This window comes from Anarhichas minor, unplaced genomic scaffold (genome assembly GCF_050575085.1).
Source record: "Anarhichas minor isolate MPS153535 unplaced genomic scaffold, ASM5057508v1 ptg000129l, whole genome shotgun sequence".
NCBI lineage: Eukaryota > Metazoa > Chordata > Actinopteri > Perciformes > Anarhichadidae > Anarhichas > Anarhichas minor.
In genome coordinates this window covers 204,070-217,500 of record NW_027466575.1, presented here as the reverse complement: position 1 = coordinate 217,500, position 13,431 = coordinate 204,070, and the positions used below count along the sequence as shown (strand labels likewise).

At 45.2% G+C, this 13,431-nt stretch overlaps 2 protein-coding genes across 4 annotated transcripts in view; one reads left to right on the top strand and one right to left on the bottom strand.

The window, feature by feature from the left end:
* The window catches only part of LOC142941110 (WAS/WASL-interacting protein family member 2-like), a 10,385-nt gene extending 1,383 nt beyond the window's left edge, over nt 1–9,002 (bottom strand). The window contains exons 1-8 of one of the 3 annotated variants that reach the window (XM_076083389.1): nt 8,846–9,002; nt 7,620–7,724; nt 6,778–7,042; nt 2,405–2,530; nt 1,515–2,171; nt 853–1,077; nt 508–609; nt 1–385 (exon numbers count right to left, since the gene is read on the bottom strand). The exon at nt 1–385 is cut by the window's left edge and continues 1,383 nt beyond it. In XM_076083389.1, the coding sequence (XP_075939504.1) occupies nt 345–385; nt 508–609; nt 853–1,077; nt 1,515–2,171; nt 2,405–2,530; nt 6,778–7,042; nt 7,620–7,688 (1,485 nt within the window). In that variant the 5' untranslated portion in view covers nt 7,689–7,724; nt 8,846–9,002 and the 3' untranslated portion in view covers nt 1–344. Of the gene's footprint in view, nt 386–507; nt 680–852; nt 1,078–1,514; nt 2,172–2,404; nt 2,531–6,777; nt 7,043–7,619; nt 7,725–8,845 lie in introns of all 3 variants that reach the window. The other 2 variants (XM_076083390.1, XR_012951102.1) reach the window with 2 other exon arrangements.
* Nucleotides 9,003–9,391: 389 nt separating this feature from the next.
* On the top strand, nt 9,392–12,614 carry LOC142941129 (uncharacterized). Its single transcript, XM_076083424.1, has 9 exons — nt 9,392–9,520; nt 9,847–9,940; nt 10,047–10,170; nt 10,344–10,501; nt 10,736–10,878; nt 10,951–11,128; nt 11,952–12,091; nt 12,179–12,341; nt 12,479–12,614. The coding sequence occupies exons 1-9, from the start codon at nt 9,504–9,506 to the stop codon at nt 12,542–12,544; spliced, it is 1,083 nt and encodes a 360-aa protein (XP_075939539.1). The 5' UTR covers nt 9,392–9,503; the 3' UTR covers nt 12,545–12,614.
* The last annotated feature ends 817 nt before the right edge of the window (nt 12,615–13,431 follow it).

The window sequence follows — 13,431 nt, the reverse complement described above, 5'->3', positions numbered from 1 at the left end:
TCATCTTCAGTCTGTGCAACAAACTGCTCCTCTTCATCAGTCTATCACCTCCTCATGAGGAGCTGCAACCAAAAAGTGCAAAAAAAACAAACTAAAGGTGTCCAGAGAGGAGGAGGAAGAACGCTGAGGTCACAGTTTGCAGAGCGAGCCGCTCCTCTTCATCACTTTAAGACACATGATCAGAACTCGGCCAATCAGATGAGAGCGTAGACGAGGTGGCGATGAAGACGACGACGCTGGATGCTGCAGATGTGATGTCATCAAACAGCATGGAGCGGAGCGTGTGTTCATGTTCGTGTGTGTGTGTGTGTGTGTGTGTTCCAGCGGTGATGTCATCTCATGGTTCACCTCCCAACAGGAGGCAGTGGAGGAGCTCCTCTCATCACTGACACAAACAAACAGATTCAAGTATTACATGTACTATAAAGAAACACTGCAGTACTGTGTATAAGTACACACAGTACTGTGTGTACTTATACACAGTACTGCAGCACTGTAAGCGTGTACCTCTGTTGGCTCTGCTGGGGTAGATCTTGGCGAAGTGTCGGTACTCGTCTGGAGGAGGGAAGTCGTCCAGAGGATGGAACGAATACTTGGACTCAAAGCCATCTGCAGGAGGAGAGCGCACGAGTCAGAGCGCACAAGTCAGAGCGCACGAGTCAGACCTCGGATCTAAAGCCTTCAACGCGTCAGGGGACAGGGGTCAGAGGACAGGGGACAGGGGACAGAGGTCAGTGGACAGAAGGAGCTGAATGCCAATGAACTGCTTTATTGATCTCTGTTAAGATGAAGCTGCACTTCCTGACAATGTTTTCACAATAAAAGCACGAGGGACTAAACTCACGTACTCACCGACAAACGAGCGAGGGATGGAGGAAGAGGAGGAGTGTCCGTTGCGGAGAGGAGGGGGAGGTGGGGGAGGACCAGCGGGGGTGCGGGTGGGCGGAGGAGGAGGTTTTCCTCTAGTGGGGGGGTCAGGGGAGAGGCAGGGGCTACCATGAGTCCTGTAAGGAGGCGGGGGCGGAGCTTCTCTGCCACCTGGTCTCAACGATGACGGCTGGACCGGAACAGGAGGAGCTGAGGAGAGAGATCGATGCCGGTGGTCGATGAATGTGATTGTCGGCATTAAAATCAGAAACTTTCATGTTAAACTGTTGATGAAATTAAAAACAGTAAAAACTAAAAGAAATAAAACATTAAATCAATTTTAAAACTATGTTAAGTTATTGTAATATAAAAAAATAAAATACATTATTACAAGTAATTCAAACAAAATAAAAATTAGAGGACAAAAAAGAAAGAAATAATAAAAATACAAACTAAAATATATTGGAAATATCTTAATGAGAATGAAGAAAAATAAAACAGCAAAAAAAGAAAGAATATAAAGTCACTGGTGGATCCTGCATTTCCCAGAATGCAGCTGGATAGTCTGCCTTTCCTCCAGTTGGTGCTTTCAAGAACCCATATTACTATTTAGTGTGTAATAAGTGTGATGTGTGTTCAGCCCTCACCTGCTCCTCTACCTGGCGTCTCTCTGATGGGGGGCGGCGGCCTGTTGGCCCCCTGTTGGGAGGGGGTGGGGGAGGCCGGGGGTGGGGGAGGGGCGGGGCCTCTGGTAGGGGTGTGGCCTCCGGGGGAGGGGGCGGCCCTCTTGTTGCCGAGGGAGTTGTGACGCTGCGGCAGGTCGGGCGCCGCCTCCACGCCACCTGTCGGACCGTTAGCGATGCGATAAGGTGGAGGGGGCGGGGCCAGGGAGGAGGAGGAGGGGGTGGAGGAGGCGGGGTTTCCTCCTGAGGTGGGAGGGCGTCTGCTGTTGCCAGGAGACGGGGGAGGTTTGGAGGGGAGGGGCGGGGTGTTGTTTGGGGTCCGAGGGAGGGGCTTCTCTCTGTTGTAAAAAGAGGAGGAGGAGGAGGAAGGAGGAGAGGGGGCGTTACCGCGGCGACAGAGAGGAGGTGGAGGGGGGGCGGAGGAGGAGTGCTTCATGCTGGTGGAGGGGGAGGAAGCTGCAGAGGAGGAGGGGGAGGAGCTCAAGTTGGGCAGGGAGGGGCGCTGGGAGCGACTCGTGGGCGACAGCGTCTGAGGGGAGGGGCTCTCTGTGTCGTCATGGCGATGGCTGGGGGGGCGGGGCGCTGCAACTCGAGTGGAAGGAGAACGTCCAGAAAAACCGTCTGTCAGGGAACATGGAGGTCATGAGGCCACACGTAGCCACATGTAGCGTCATGTAGCCACATGTAACCACATGTAGCGACATGATGATATGAACCAATATTTAACATGTAACAAAATTAACCGACATTTAATGACATGTTATCACATGTAACAAGAAAAATCTATAAAACGAAATAGTACAAAAGTGAAGAATTGCAGAAATAATAGAATACATTAAAAACAATCTCTTCACCTCCTACTGGTCTCAGTTTGGGGACCCCCCCTGTGAATAGCCCTCCTATAGGTGGAACAGAATCAGACGGGCTTCCTGCTGGACTGCCATTGGCTCCCGCCGCTGCTGCTCCGCCTCCTTTGGGCTCTGAGAACCACAACCATTGGACAGGTGAACGAGGGGCCTCCAGAGGGCAACGATGTCACTACAATGACATCACTGACTATGAGTTAAGTGTGTGGAGGGGATGCAGGTGAGATCAGGTGATGACGTCAAACACTGAGGAGAGAGGAAGTAAGGTGAGAGGAAGTGAGGTGAGAGGAAGTGAAGTGAGGTGAAGTGTTTACGCTCCTCGCAGCTCCGATGACATCACCGACAGCACAACATGAGTGACAAACACACAGTCATTATATAACATGATCTATGACATCACAGGACAGAGAATCTTTATCAAACTACAACATCTTAAAAAACATTTTCTGACGCGTTCAGACAGAAAGTGAAGCGGCAGTTTGATCGTTTTCGGTTGATGTTCAGTAGAAATATGTGATTCACGTTTTTTATAAAAAGTAACCCTCACAGGTGTTTGCACTTCATCAGACCTCCCTCACCTGTCCATTGGTTCGGTTTCACCTGTTGGAGCAGGACACTTCAAAATAATACAAAACAAATAAAAAATGTTAGTAATTAAATAAAAATGCTAATTAATAGAAATAATGTAAAAACTACTTTAAGATCAAATAATAAATATAAAATGACAAACATACACTACAAATAATAGAATTACAAAAATATAAATCTAACAATAAAATGTATTTAGAATAAAAGAAATTTGCTTATAGCTAGCTTACAGCTAGGTGTAGCAGCTGCTGCGAGTGCTGATTAGCTAAGCGAGCTAGCTAGCATGCTAACCCTCTGTGCTGCATGCTGGTCTCTGTAGTCCTGCGGTGGAGGTTCCTCTGACTGACTCCTCCTTTCACAGGGAATCATGTGCTGGAACTACTTCCTGTCAAAGCTGTGTATCCATCCACCCTGAGCTGTGCTGCGGTCACGTCTGAGACTTTATTATAATAATGATGAATACAATTTAAATATTGAGACTTTATTATAATAATAATGAATACAATTTAAATATTGAGACTATTATAATAATGGTAAATGTAAAATAAATATTGAGACATTATAATAATGATGAATGTAATTTAAATAATGAGACATTATGATAATGATGAATGTAATTTAAATGATACTTTATGATAATGATACATGTAATTTAAATAAAACTTTATTATAATAATGATGAATGTAATTTAAATAATGCGACTTTATTATAATTATGACGCATATAATTTAAATATTGAGACTTTTTTCACTGCAACATGTAAAACTGAGGTTTTATCTTTCTCTTTGTGTGCAGATGAAACCAATAACAAACAGTGTTGATCAGCTGATTAACTGTGTTGTTTACATTAAACTGACTAAACAATAACAGGTATCAACAGGTGGTCTGCAGGACGCTGCAGGATCCTGTTCTAACCAGCCGCTGGGATTTAATTTATTAAATCTTATTCAATATTCAAACAACAATTAGCTCTGATTCATTAAATATATCAGAGAGAGAAAGAAGAGTTAAATATACAAACAGGAACATCTGAGACGTGGAGCGACAGAAGAAAACTAACAAGTAAGAAGATATCTGTGTCACAAAGAAGAAGAAGTCACATGATCAATATGACATGATGTGTGTTGTGAGGTCACTGACTGATCTGTGATCAGCTCCTGTCTAAAGTTATGTTCAGACTAACTACCACTGGAACGAATACTTTACTAATTACATTTATTCTGGACGGATATCAGAGATTAATAAATCCTCTGAACAAGTGTGTCATGTTTCACTGAGTCATCTCTGTCCAGACCATAATATAGGTCCTGTCACCGTGGTAACAACGTCCTGAACGCTGAGTTAAATGACCGGAGAGTGATTTATTTAGGATGTGATCTACCGAGTGTTATTCAGAATGTGATCTACCGAGTGTTATTCAGGATGTGATCTACCGAGTGATTTATTTAGGATGTGATCTACCGAGTGTTATTTAGGATGTGATCTACCGAGTGTTATTTAGGATGTGATCTACCGAGTGTTATTCAGGATGTGATCTACCGAGTGTTATTCAGGATGTGATCTACCAAGTGTTATTCAGGATGTGATCTACCGAGTGTTATTCAGGATGTGATCTACCGAGTGTTATTCAGGATGTGATCGACCGAGTGTTATTCAGGATGTGATCTACCGAGTGTTATTCAGGATGTGATCTACCGAGTGTTATTCAGGATGTGATCTACCGAGTGTTATTCAGGATGTGATCTACCGAGTGTTATTCAGGATGTCATCTACCGAGTGTTATTTAGGATGTCATCTACCGAGTGTTATTTAGGATGTGATCGACCGAGTGTTATTCAGGATGTGATCTACCGAGTGTTATTCAGGATGTGATCTACCGAGTGTTATTCAGGATGTGATCGACCGAGTGTTATTTAGGATGTGATCGACCGAGTGTTATTCAGGATGTGATCTACCGAGTGTTATTCAGGATGTGATCGACCGAGTGTTATTCAGGATGTGATCTACCGAGTGATTTATTTAGGATGTGATCTACCGAGTGTTATTTAGGATGTGATCTACCGAGTGTTATTTAGGATGTGATCTACCGAGTGTTATTTAGGATGTGATCTACCGAGTGTTATTCAGGATGTGATCTACCGAGTGTTATTCAGGATGTGATCGACCGAGTGTTATTCAGGATGTGATCGACCGAGTGTTATTCAGGATGTGATCGACCGAGTGTTATTCAGGATGTGATCTACCGAGTGTTATTCAGGATGTGATCTACCGAGTGTTATTCAGGATGTGATCTACCGAGTGATTTATTTAGGATGTGATCTACCGAGTGTTATTTAGGATGTGATCTACCGAGTGTTATTTAGGATGTGATCTACCGAGTGTTATTTAGGATGTGATCTACCGAGTGTTATTCAGGATGTGATCTACCGAGTGTTATTCAGGATGTGATCTACCGAGTGTTATTCAGGATGTGATCTACCGAGTGTTATTCAGGATGTGATCTACCGAGTGTTATTCAGGATGTGATCTACCGAGTGTTATTCAGGATGTGATCTACCGAGTGTTATTCAGGATGTGATCTACCGAGTGTTATTCAGGATGTGATCTACCGAGTGTTATTCAGGATGTGATCTACCGAGTGTTATTCAGGATGTCATCTACCGAGTGTTATTCAGGATGTGATCTACCGAGTGTTATTCAGGATGTCATCTACCGAGTGTTATTTAGGATGTGATCTACCGAGTGTTATTCAGGATGTGATCTACCGAGTGTTATTCAGGATGTCATCTACCGAGTGTTATTTAGGATGTCATCTACCGAGTGTTATTTAGGATGTGATCGACCGAGTGTTATTCAGGATGTGATCGACCGAGTGTTATTCAGGATGTGATCGACCGAGTGTTATTCAGGATGTGATCGACCGAGTGTTATTCAGGATGTGATCGACCGAGTGTTATTCAGGATGTGATCGACCGAGTGATTTATTTAGGATGTGATCTACCGAGTGTTATTTAGGATGTGATCTACCGAGTGTTATTCAGGATGTGATCTACCGAGTGATTTATTTAGGATGTGATCTACCGAGTGTTATTTAGGATGTCATCTACCGAGTGTTATTTAGGATGTGATCGACCGAGTGTTATTCAGGATGTGATCTACCGAGTGTTATTCAGGATGTGATCTACCGAGTGTTATTCAGGATGTGATCTACCGAGTGTTATTCAGGATGTGATCTACCGAGTGTTATTCAGGATGTGATCTACCGAGTGATTTATTTAGGATGTGATCTACCGAGTGTTATTTTGGATGTCATCTACCGAGTGTTATTTAGGATGTGATCGACCGAGTGTTATTCAGGATGTGATCTACCGAGTGTTATTCAGGATGTGATCGACCGAGTGTTATTCAGGATGTGATCGACCGAGTGTTATTCAGGATGTGATCGACCGAGTGTTATTCAGGATGTGATCGACCGAGTGTTATTCAGGATGTGATCGACCGAGTGTTATTCAGGATGTGATCTACCGAGTGTTATTCAGGATGTGATCTACCGAGTGTTATTCAGGATGTGATCTACCGAGTGTTATTCAGGATGTGATCTACCGAGTGTTATTTAGGATGTGATCTACCGAGTGTTATTTAGGATGTGATCTACCGAGTGTTATTCAGGATGTGATCTACTAAGCGTATGGACAGGAAACATGGCGGCTGGCTGACACCCTGCTGCCTCCTGCAGTCGTCCTCTAAGGTCACAGAAGGCTTGTTGTCTTACTCTCTAGTGCCGTCCTCTGCTGCTCCTCAGACGGCGCCCCCTGCTGCTGAGGCTGGTTCTGTAGGTATTGGTATAAGCGAATGTATGGGTGATCTGTGGGGGGTGTTTGGCTCTTTGGTGTTTGGCTCTTACTGTCGAGCAGCGGAGCGCTGCGGTCGTTCACCACCGCCACCTTCTTCAGCCCGGTGCCTTTACAGATGTCGGTCAGCAGAGCGCCGTGACCTTTAGCCTCCTCTCTGCTCAGCTTGGGGGGGGTGGTGTTGGCCTGGGAGGGGGGGGGGATTACACCATGAGTAAAATAAATTATAACTGGTGAGTTCTGACAGGAGAGATGGCCGAGCTTTAACTGGGAGTGTCTCTCTGGAGCTGAGCGACTCCAGTCCACTAGGTGGCAGTAGTGTGCCTCTAAGCTTGTTTACCAACCGCCAATAAAAACTAAAGTAGAAGCAGAGGGTGGCGCAGCAACACAACCAGCTGACTCATCGTGTTTTTATTTTACACGTCAATGATTCTGATTTTCCTCTTCATAAAACGTCACGTTGTCACGTCACAAACCTCTGCTGTCATGTGACCTCCATGTTGATCACGTCGCCATATTGATTATTACTAATGCATGTAGGCGAATTTAGCGTTGATGATGTAGCTAATGTTTAATTATGATAAATAATTAAAATCAAAATAAAATCTCCTGCGATTTGTAATAAACTCTATTTGCCGTCGCCGTTTTTTGGGACAATTTCAGTTATTTTGCTAATTTAATGATCTGCCTCTTTAAGCATGAGGCAGATCATTCATCACAGTGATGAAGAGGACTCTGTGTGTGTGTGTGTGTGGGGAGTTACCTGGCTGAAGGTGGGGGGAGGTGGGGGTCCCCCTGGTGGGGGGGGGGGAGGAGGGGGAGGGGTAGGCATCCTGCTGCTCCAACACACACACACACCTGATCACACCTGAAACACAAAATCACAGCTCGTTAATTATGCCGTCGTCATTCTGTCTGCGCAGCACACCAATCAGAACGAAGAGGGTCACCGCTCCTCCTCTTCATCACTCAGTCAGACGACATCATGATCATCACTGATGTCCAAACATGGTAAAGAACCGTCATGTTTTAAAGTTTCCTGTCCAGAGACACTTTGACTACATGGAAACTAATGACAGCTTTAAAAAAAACTTTTAAAAGGAGCATTGTGGGAAATGTAGTTCCAAAACAAGCATGATTGTTTTGTTTTCATGTTGTCCACAGTGTCAGACTCTAAAAAACCTGGCTGTAGATGAGAACCTGTTTTCATTCAGCCAATCAAATCGTTTCATTCTGGATTTTTGCATAAAAAAACTAAAAATTCCACAATTCCAGTTTGTGATGCGCCAAAATAATCTGACAGAAATCATAAAAATCAGGAGGGGGACAGGAAAGACCTGGACTACAAGTGAAACCTTTATTCTGTTTGTCAAAAACACAAAGAAATGAAGACTTCTCTGCCTTTGTTTCCTCCATCCAGACCAGGTCTACATCAGAAACCTCAAACATTAGTTTAACTAGTAGACTAGAAACTAGTTATGTGTTTGTCAGAAGAGAAAAGGGGGGGGGGGGGGGGGATGTCACAGATGTTTCTCCATCCAGACCACATGTTAGACCAGGTCTAGACCACACCAGACCAGGTCTCGGTTAAAACCCACTACATTTAAGACCTGGGTCTATTAAAAACTAATTGAGATCCAGATCCAGATGTCTGACTCTGTTTGTTAGATCAGAAGAGGAGAGACTTTAGCATCATTAGTTAGCATCGTTAGCTCCCAGCTAGCATCATCAGCACCCCGGCCTGACTCTGAGGAATCTCTGCAGGATGCTAAGCTAACACGGTAGCTTCTCAGCTCTCCTCCAGATGTTTACGTTAATGCTCAACATATGTCCAGACACTAAACCGGCCTGTGAGCTTCACGCTAACGGTTAAAACCCGCTACTATGTGACGGTATGCGGAGTTAGCTACGCTAGCTAGCTGTGTGTTAGCATTAGCAGCAGGTCTGAGCATCATCCGGGTCACATCCACACCTGCTCTAAAGACCTACCTGTGAACGTTACCGGCCTCGTGCTGGTTACCTCATACCTCCAGCTGTCCGCTCGGTGTCTTCATGTCTCTGTCGGTGTCTCACTTTCGGCAAGTTTTGTCCTCGGAGGACAGCTAGCTCTGCCGTTAGCCGTTAGCCTCTCTGCTGCAGAGCTCTACTGAGATTCTCTAGTCAACACACAGGAGCACGTGACCTGAGCGCGAGGAGATGCACTGCAGCAGTAGCACGCGCTGCATGCTTATTAAAGCTATAACTTTATATATATAGAGAAGCAAATAAATAAATGAAGTAGGAATAAAATGTATGACAGTAAGTTCTCATAAAATCATTATAGATATTGTTTACATTCATTGTTTTGATGTCTTTTCATCAACACGTATTGTTATATTTCAATCATAAATACAAATACTTATTTTTAAAAATCTTTGTAGCTTGACGTTGGTGAATGTGGAATTTGGAAAGCTGTAAAATGTGATTAATAAAGAATAATGCATTAAAGTCCAGCTACTTTATTTATATTCACTACGTCACTGTGAATGACGACATTGTCAATAAAGGTTTTTTGACAAGGAATTCCTTATTGGCTCAACGTGCTACGACGTCACTGCTAAGAAGCCAATCACATCACTCGTAGAGCCGCGGAGATTTCAAAACAGAAATGGCTGAAGTTCGATCGTAAGTCTCCAACATTTAACGCTGTATTATCAAATTAAAGGTTACACTGGACTATAGAGAACATGTTTAAAATGTTATTTAACGTTCACGAGTTGTTTTTATGTCCCAAAAGATGTAACGTTAGAGTTTGTAACTGAAACGGCTAAATACACGATTAACGGTAGCGTCAATTAGCTGGCTGAAGCTAACGGCTAACGTCAAATAACGTTAACGCCATACAAAGTACAGTATGTACCTCTGAGCTGTAGGACAGTATGAGGTAGAAGTACCATGAAGGGTCTCCTGGTCTCGGTAGTACTGTAAAGGTTCTGGTTCTCTGTGTTCAGGGTTCTGCAGCGATGTGATACGGTTCTCTTGGAGTCCTGCAGAGACTCAGACCAGCCGGTCTCTGAAGCAGCCCGGATGGTTCTCTACCTCACGGTCCGTCTGTTCTACATTCATACAGTGGTTTACTTTTCATTGACTTTATATATAATCAATAGTAATACATCCTCATTGATCAGCTGATCATTGTTTGTGTTTGTAGGACAGCAGACGGGTCCAGAAGGTTCTGGGTCGTCAGCTGTTTGTTCTGGACTCCATGATGTCGCTGCTGGAGGGTCTGGAGTCTGCCCAGCAACTGATGACACAACCCTGTCCCCCTCAACCAGGTACACAGAACACAGTACACACAATACACATACTACTACGTCTAATCCATCAGTCGACTGACAATTGTCATAAAAATAATCAAACTATTTTATAACTGTTTACTGTGTGTGTGTGTGTGTGTGTGTGTGTGTGTGTGTGTGTGTGTGTGTGTGTGTGTGTGTGTGTGTTGTAGGGGGCGTGGCCCACAGCAGCTGGAAGTGTCTGAAGAAGGACAGCAGGTTGAGGACGGAGGAGACAGAGACTCTGCTCAGATCTCTGGAGGACAAAATCACACAGATACACAACAGAAGACACACACTCACACAGCTGATCCAACGTGTGCACAGCAAGGTACACACACACACACACACACACACACAGAGACACACGTACAGACAGACTCTCTTTTTGTGAGAAAAGATAATGTGCGTTTATGTATTTTGTATTTGTCCCTCCTTGTCTCCTCTCCTTTCGTCATTTCTTTGTTTCCTCTCCTTGTCTCTTCTCCTGTTTTTCATCTCCTTGTCTCATCTTCTCCTTGTTTCCTCTCCTTGTCTCATCTTCTCCTCTCCTCGTCTCCTTCAGAAGCAGCAGTATGAACAGCTGGATGAGTCTCTGCAGATGGCCCACAATGCACTGCAGTCATGCGACCATCAGCTGACCCAGCTGAGGGCGGAGTCAGAGGCGGTGCTCGGTCAGCTGATCAGCTGGCAGCGGATCAGAGACGAGTGAGTGTCATCGGGTCACATAGCATCGTTCGGTCGTTGTGATTGGTCACTGACTTCCTGTTTACCTGTCAGGCTGCAGGTGTACGTCTCTGACGTACAGGAAGTCATGCAGATCAACTTGCTGTCCTTCAACCAATCAGAGCTGTGTCTGGAGCTCAGGCCACGCCCCTCTCCAGACCAGTCGTCCAATGAGCCGGAGCCACTGAAGCTGTCAGTCACCTGGAGCCACGACGACCGCTTCACACTGCAGGTAACTTCCTCATCCTCCTCTCTGCTGATTGGTTAGCCCTTCTTAAAGTGACAGTGTCTCTCTACAGGTGATGGAGGGCCCTTCTTAAAGTGACAGTGTCTCTCTACAGGTGACGGAGGGCCCTTCTTAAAGTGACAGTGTCTCTCTACAGGTGACGGAGGGCCCTTCTTAAAGCGACAGTGTCTCTCTACAGGTGACGGAGGGCCCTTCTTAAAGCGACAGTGTCTCTTTACAGGTGACGGAGGGCCCTTCTTAAAGTGACAGTGTCTCTTTACAGGTGATGGAGGGCCCTTCTTAAAGCGACAGTGTCTCTTTACAGGTGATTGAGGGCCCTTCTTAAAGTGACAGTGTCTCTCTACAGGTGACGGAGGGCCCTTCTTAAAGTGACAGTGTCTCTCTACAGGTGACGGAGGGCCCTTCTTAAAGTGACAGTGTCTCTCTACAGGTGACGGAGGGCCCTTCTTAAAGCGACAGTGTCTCTTTACAGGTGATGGAGGGCCCTTCTTAAAGTGACAGTGTCTCTTTACAGGTTATGGAGGGCCCTTCTTAAAGTGACAGTGTCTCTCTACAGGTGACGGAGGGCCCTTCTTAAAGCGACAGTGTCTCTTTACAGGTGATGGAGGGCCCTTCTTAAAGTGACAGTGTCTCTCTACAGGTGACGGAGGGCCCTTCTTAAAGCGACAGTGTCTCTTTACAGGTGATGGAGGGCCCTTCTTAAAGTGACAGTGTCTCTTTACAGGTGATGGAGGGCCCTTCTTAAAGCGACAGTGTCTCTTTACAGGTGACGGAGGGCCCTTCTTAAAGTGACAGTGTCTCTCTACAGGTGATGGAGGGCCCTGCTGGTCTGGTGGAGGACGGTCTGTCAGGTCGGCGGTCTGAGCTAAGTGCCACCCTGCTGGAGGTGATGCAGCGTTACCTGGGTCAGTTCCAGCTGCTGTCTGAGATCCAGAGACTGAGATCCAGGTGAACCACTTCCTGTTTGTTTTAAAGATGTTTATGAGCTTCTGACGGTCCATCAGACTCACCTCTGACCTCTCTGTGTCTCTCCAGCTTTGCTATCGACTGGCGTCCTGCTCAGCGTGTGCTGGTCTACCTGAAGTCTGCTCTGCTGGTGGTTCACCTGGAGGTGGAGGACGGATACCCGACCGCAGGACGAGCACGACTGCTATCTGTACACAGAGACGGACGACCTGTGGACACATCTGGACTGAAGGTAAAGAGCTCACAGTGGACCTTCTTCACGTACACGGGCATGATGTCGACAGGAAGTAGATTGGTCATCATTGATAAACGTCTGCGTTTATGATGAACTAACCTGTGTGTCCGTCTCTCTGCCTGTCTGTCTCTCAGCCTCTCAGATCTGATCTCCGTCTCACTGACTGGTTGGTGTTCCTCAGCAGCAGCTCTCTGATCTGACAGACTCTTCATCACGTCTTTCCTGCTCTTCTTCTGAACTTCCTGTATTTCTACAAAATAAAGGTTTTACTCCAACAGAGAACTGTGAATTATGTTGTATTGATCCAATCTTTGATTGTTGTGTTGGAGAAATATTTATTTATTTTTAATGAAACGTTACAAAGGGAAAGCTCTGTAAAGAGGCTTTTATTTTGAAAAGCTGCCCCTGCAGTGACAGCCTATGGCCATGTAGGAAATATGTTTAGAAGTGTGCTTTAAGGAATTATAATAGAAGTGTTTAATGATTCATAATTAAGAAATCATAAGTTGTCATAATTATAGGAGTGTTTTAGAATTTATAGTTAGAAATGTTTCTTAGTAGAATTAGTAGCACCTCTTACAGGTGGAAGATAATATGATAGCAAGTACTTGGAGTTTACCATCTATGCTTGTAAAACGTGTGAAGTTTTTGCCAAATGTTGCAAATCCTTCTCTTTAATATAGTATGTTTAAGAGTAGCGTAGGGACAGACAGACTTCTAGACAGGCAATTTCAGGTTGTACCCGTGCGAGGGTCTTCAGCAGTCTGACGCCAGGAGGAGACTGCTGGAGTTAGCCAATAGGAACTAAGATAGACAAAAGGGGAGGGGTTTTCAAACTGTGAACGGGAGTGGGGGGAAGAGAATAGGCTCGTTCGACTTAAGCCAGGCGTGCGCAGAATCGATCACCGGCGATCGGCGCACACAGCATGCTGGGTAGATTTGCGTCCGAGTTGCTCTGACGTCATGAAAACGTACGTAACGATGATCTCACGTGAGCGAGGCGGCCGCAGATTTTAGAGCCAGGCGCTGCAGTTGCTCTCCACAGACTGCATGACCCCAGGGCATGATGGGAAACTTCTTGCTGTCT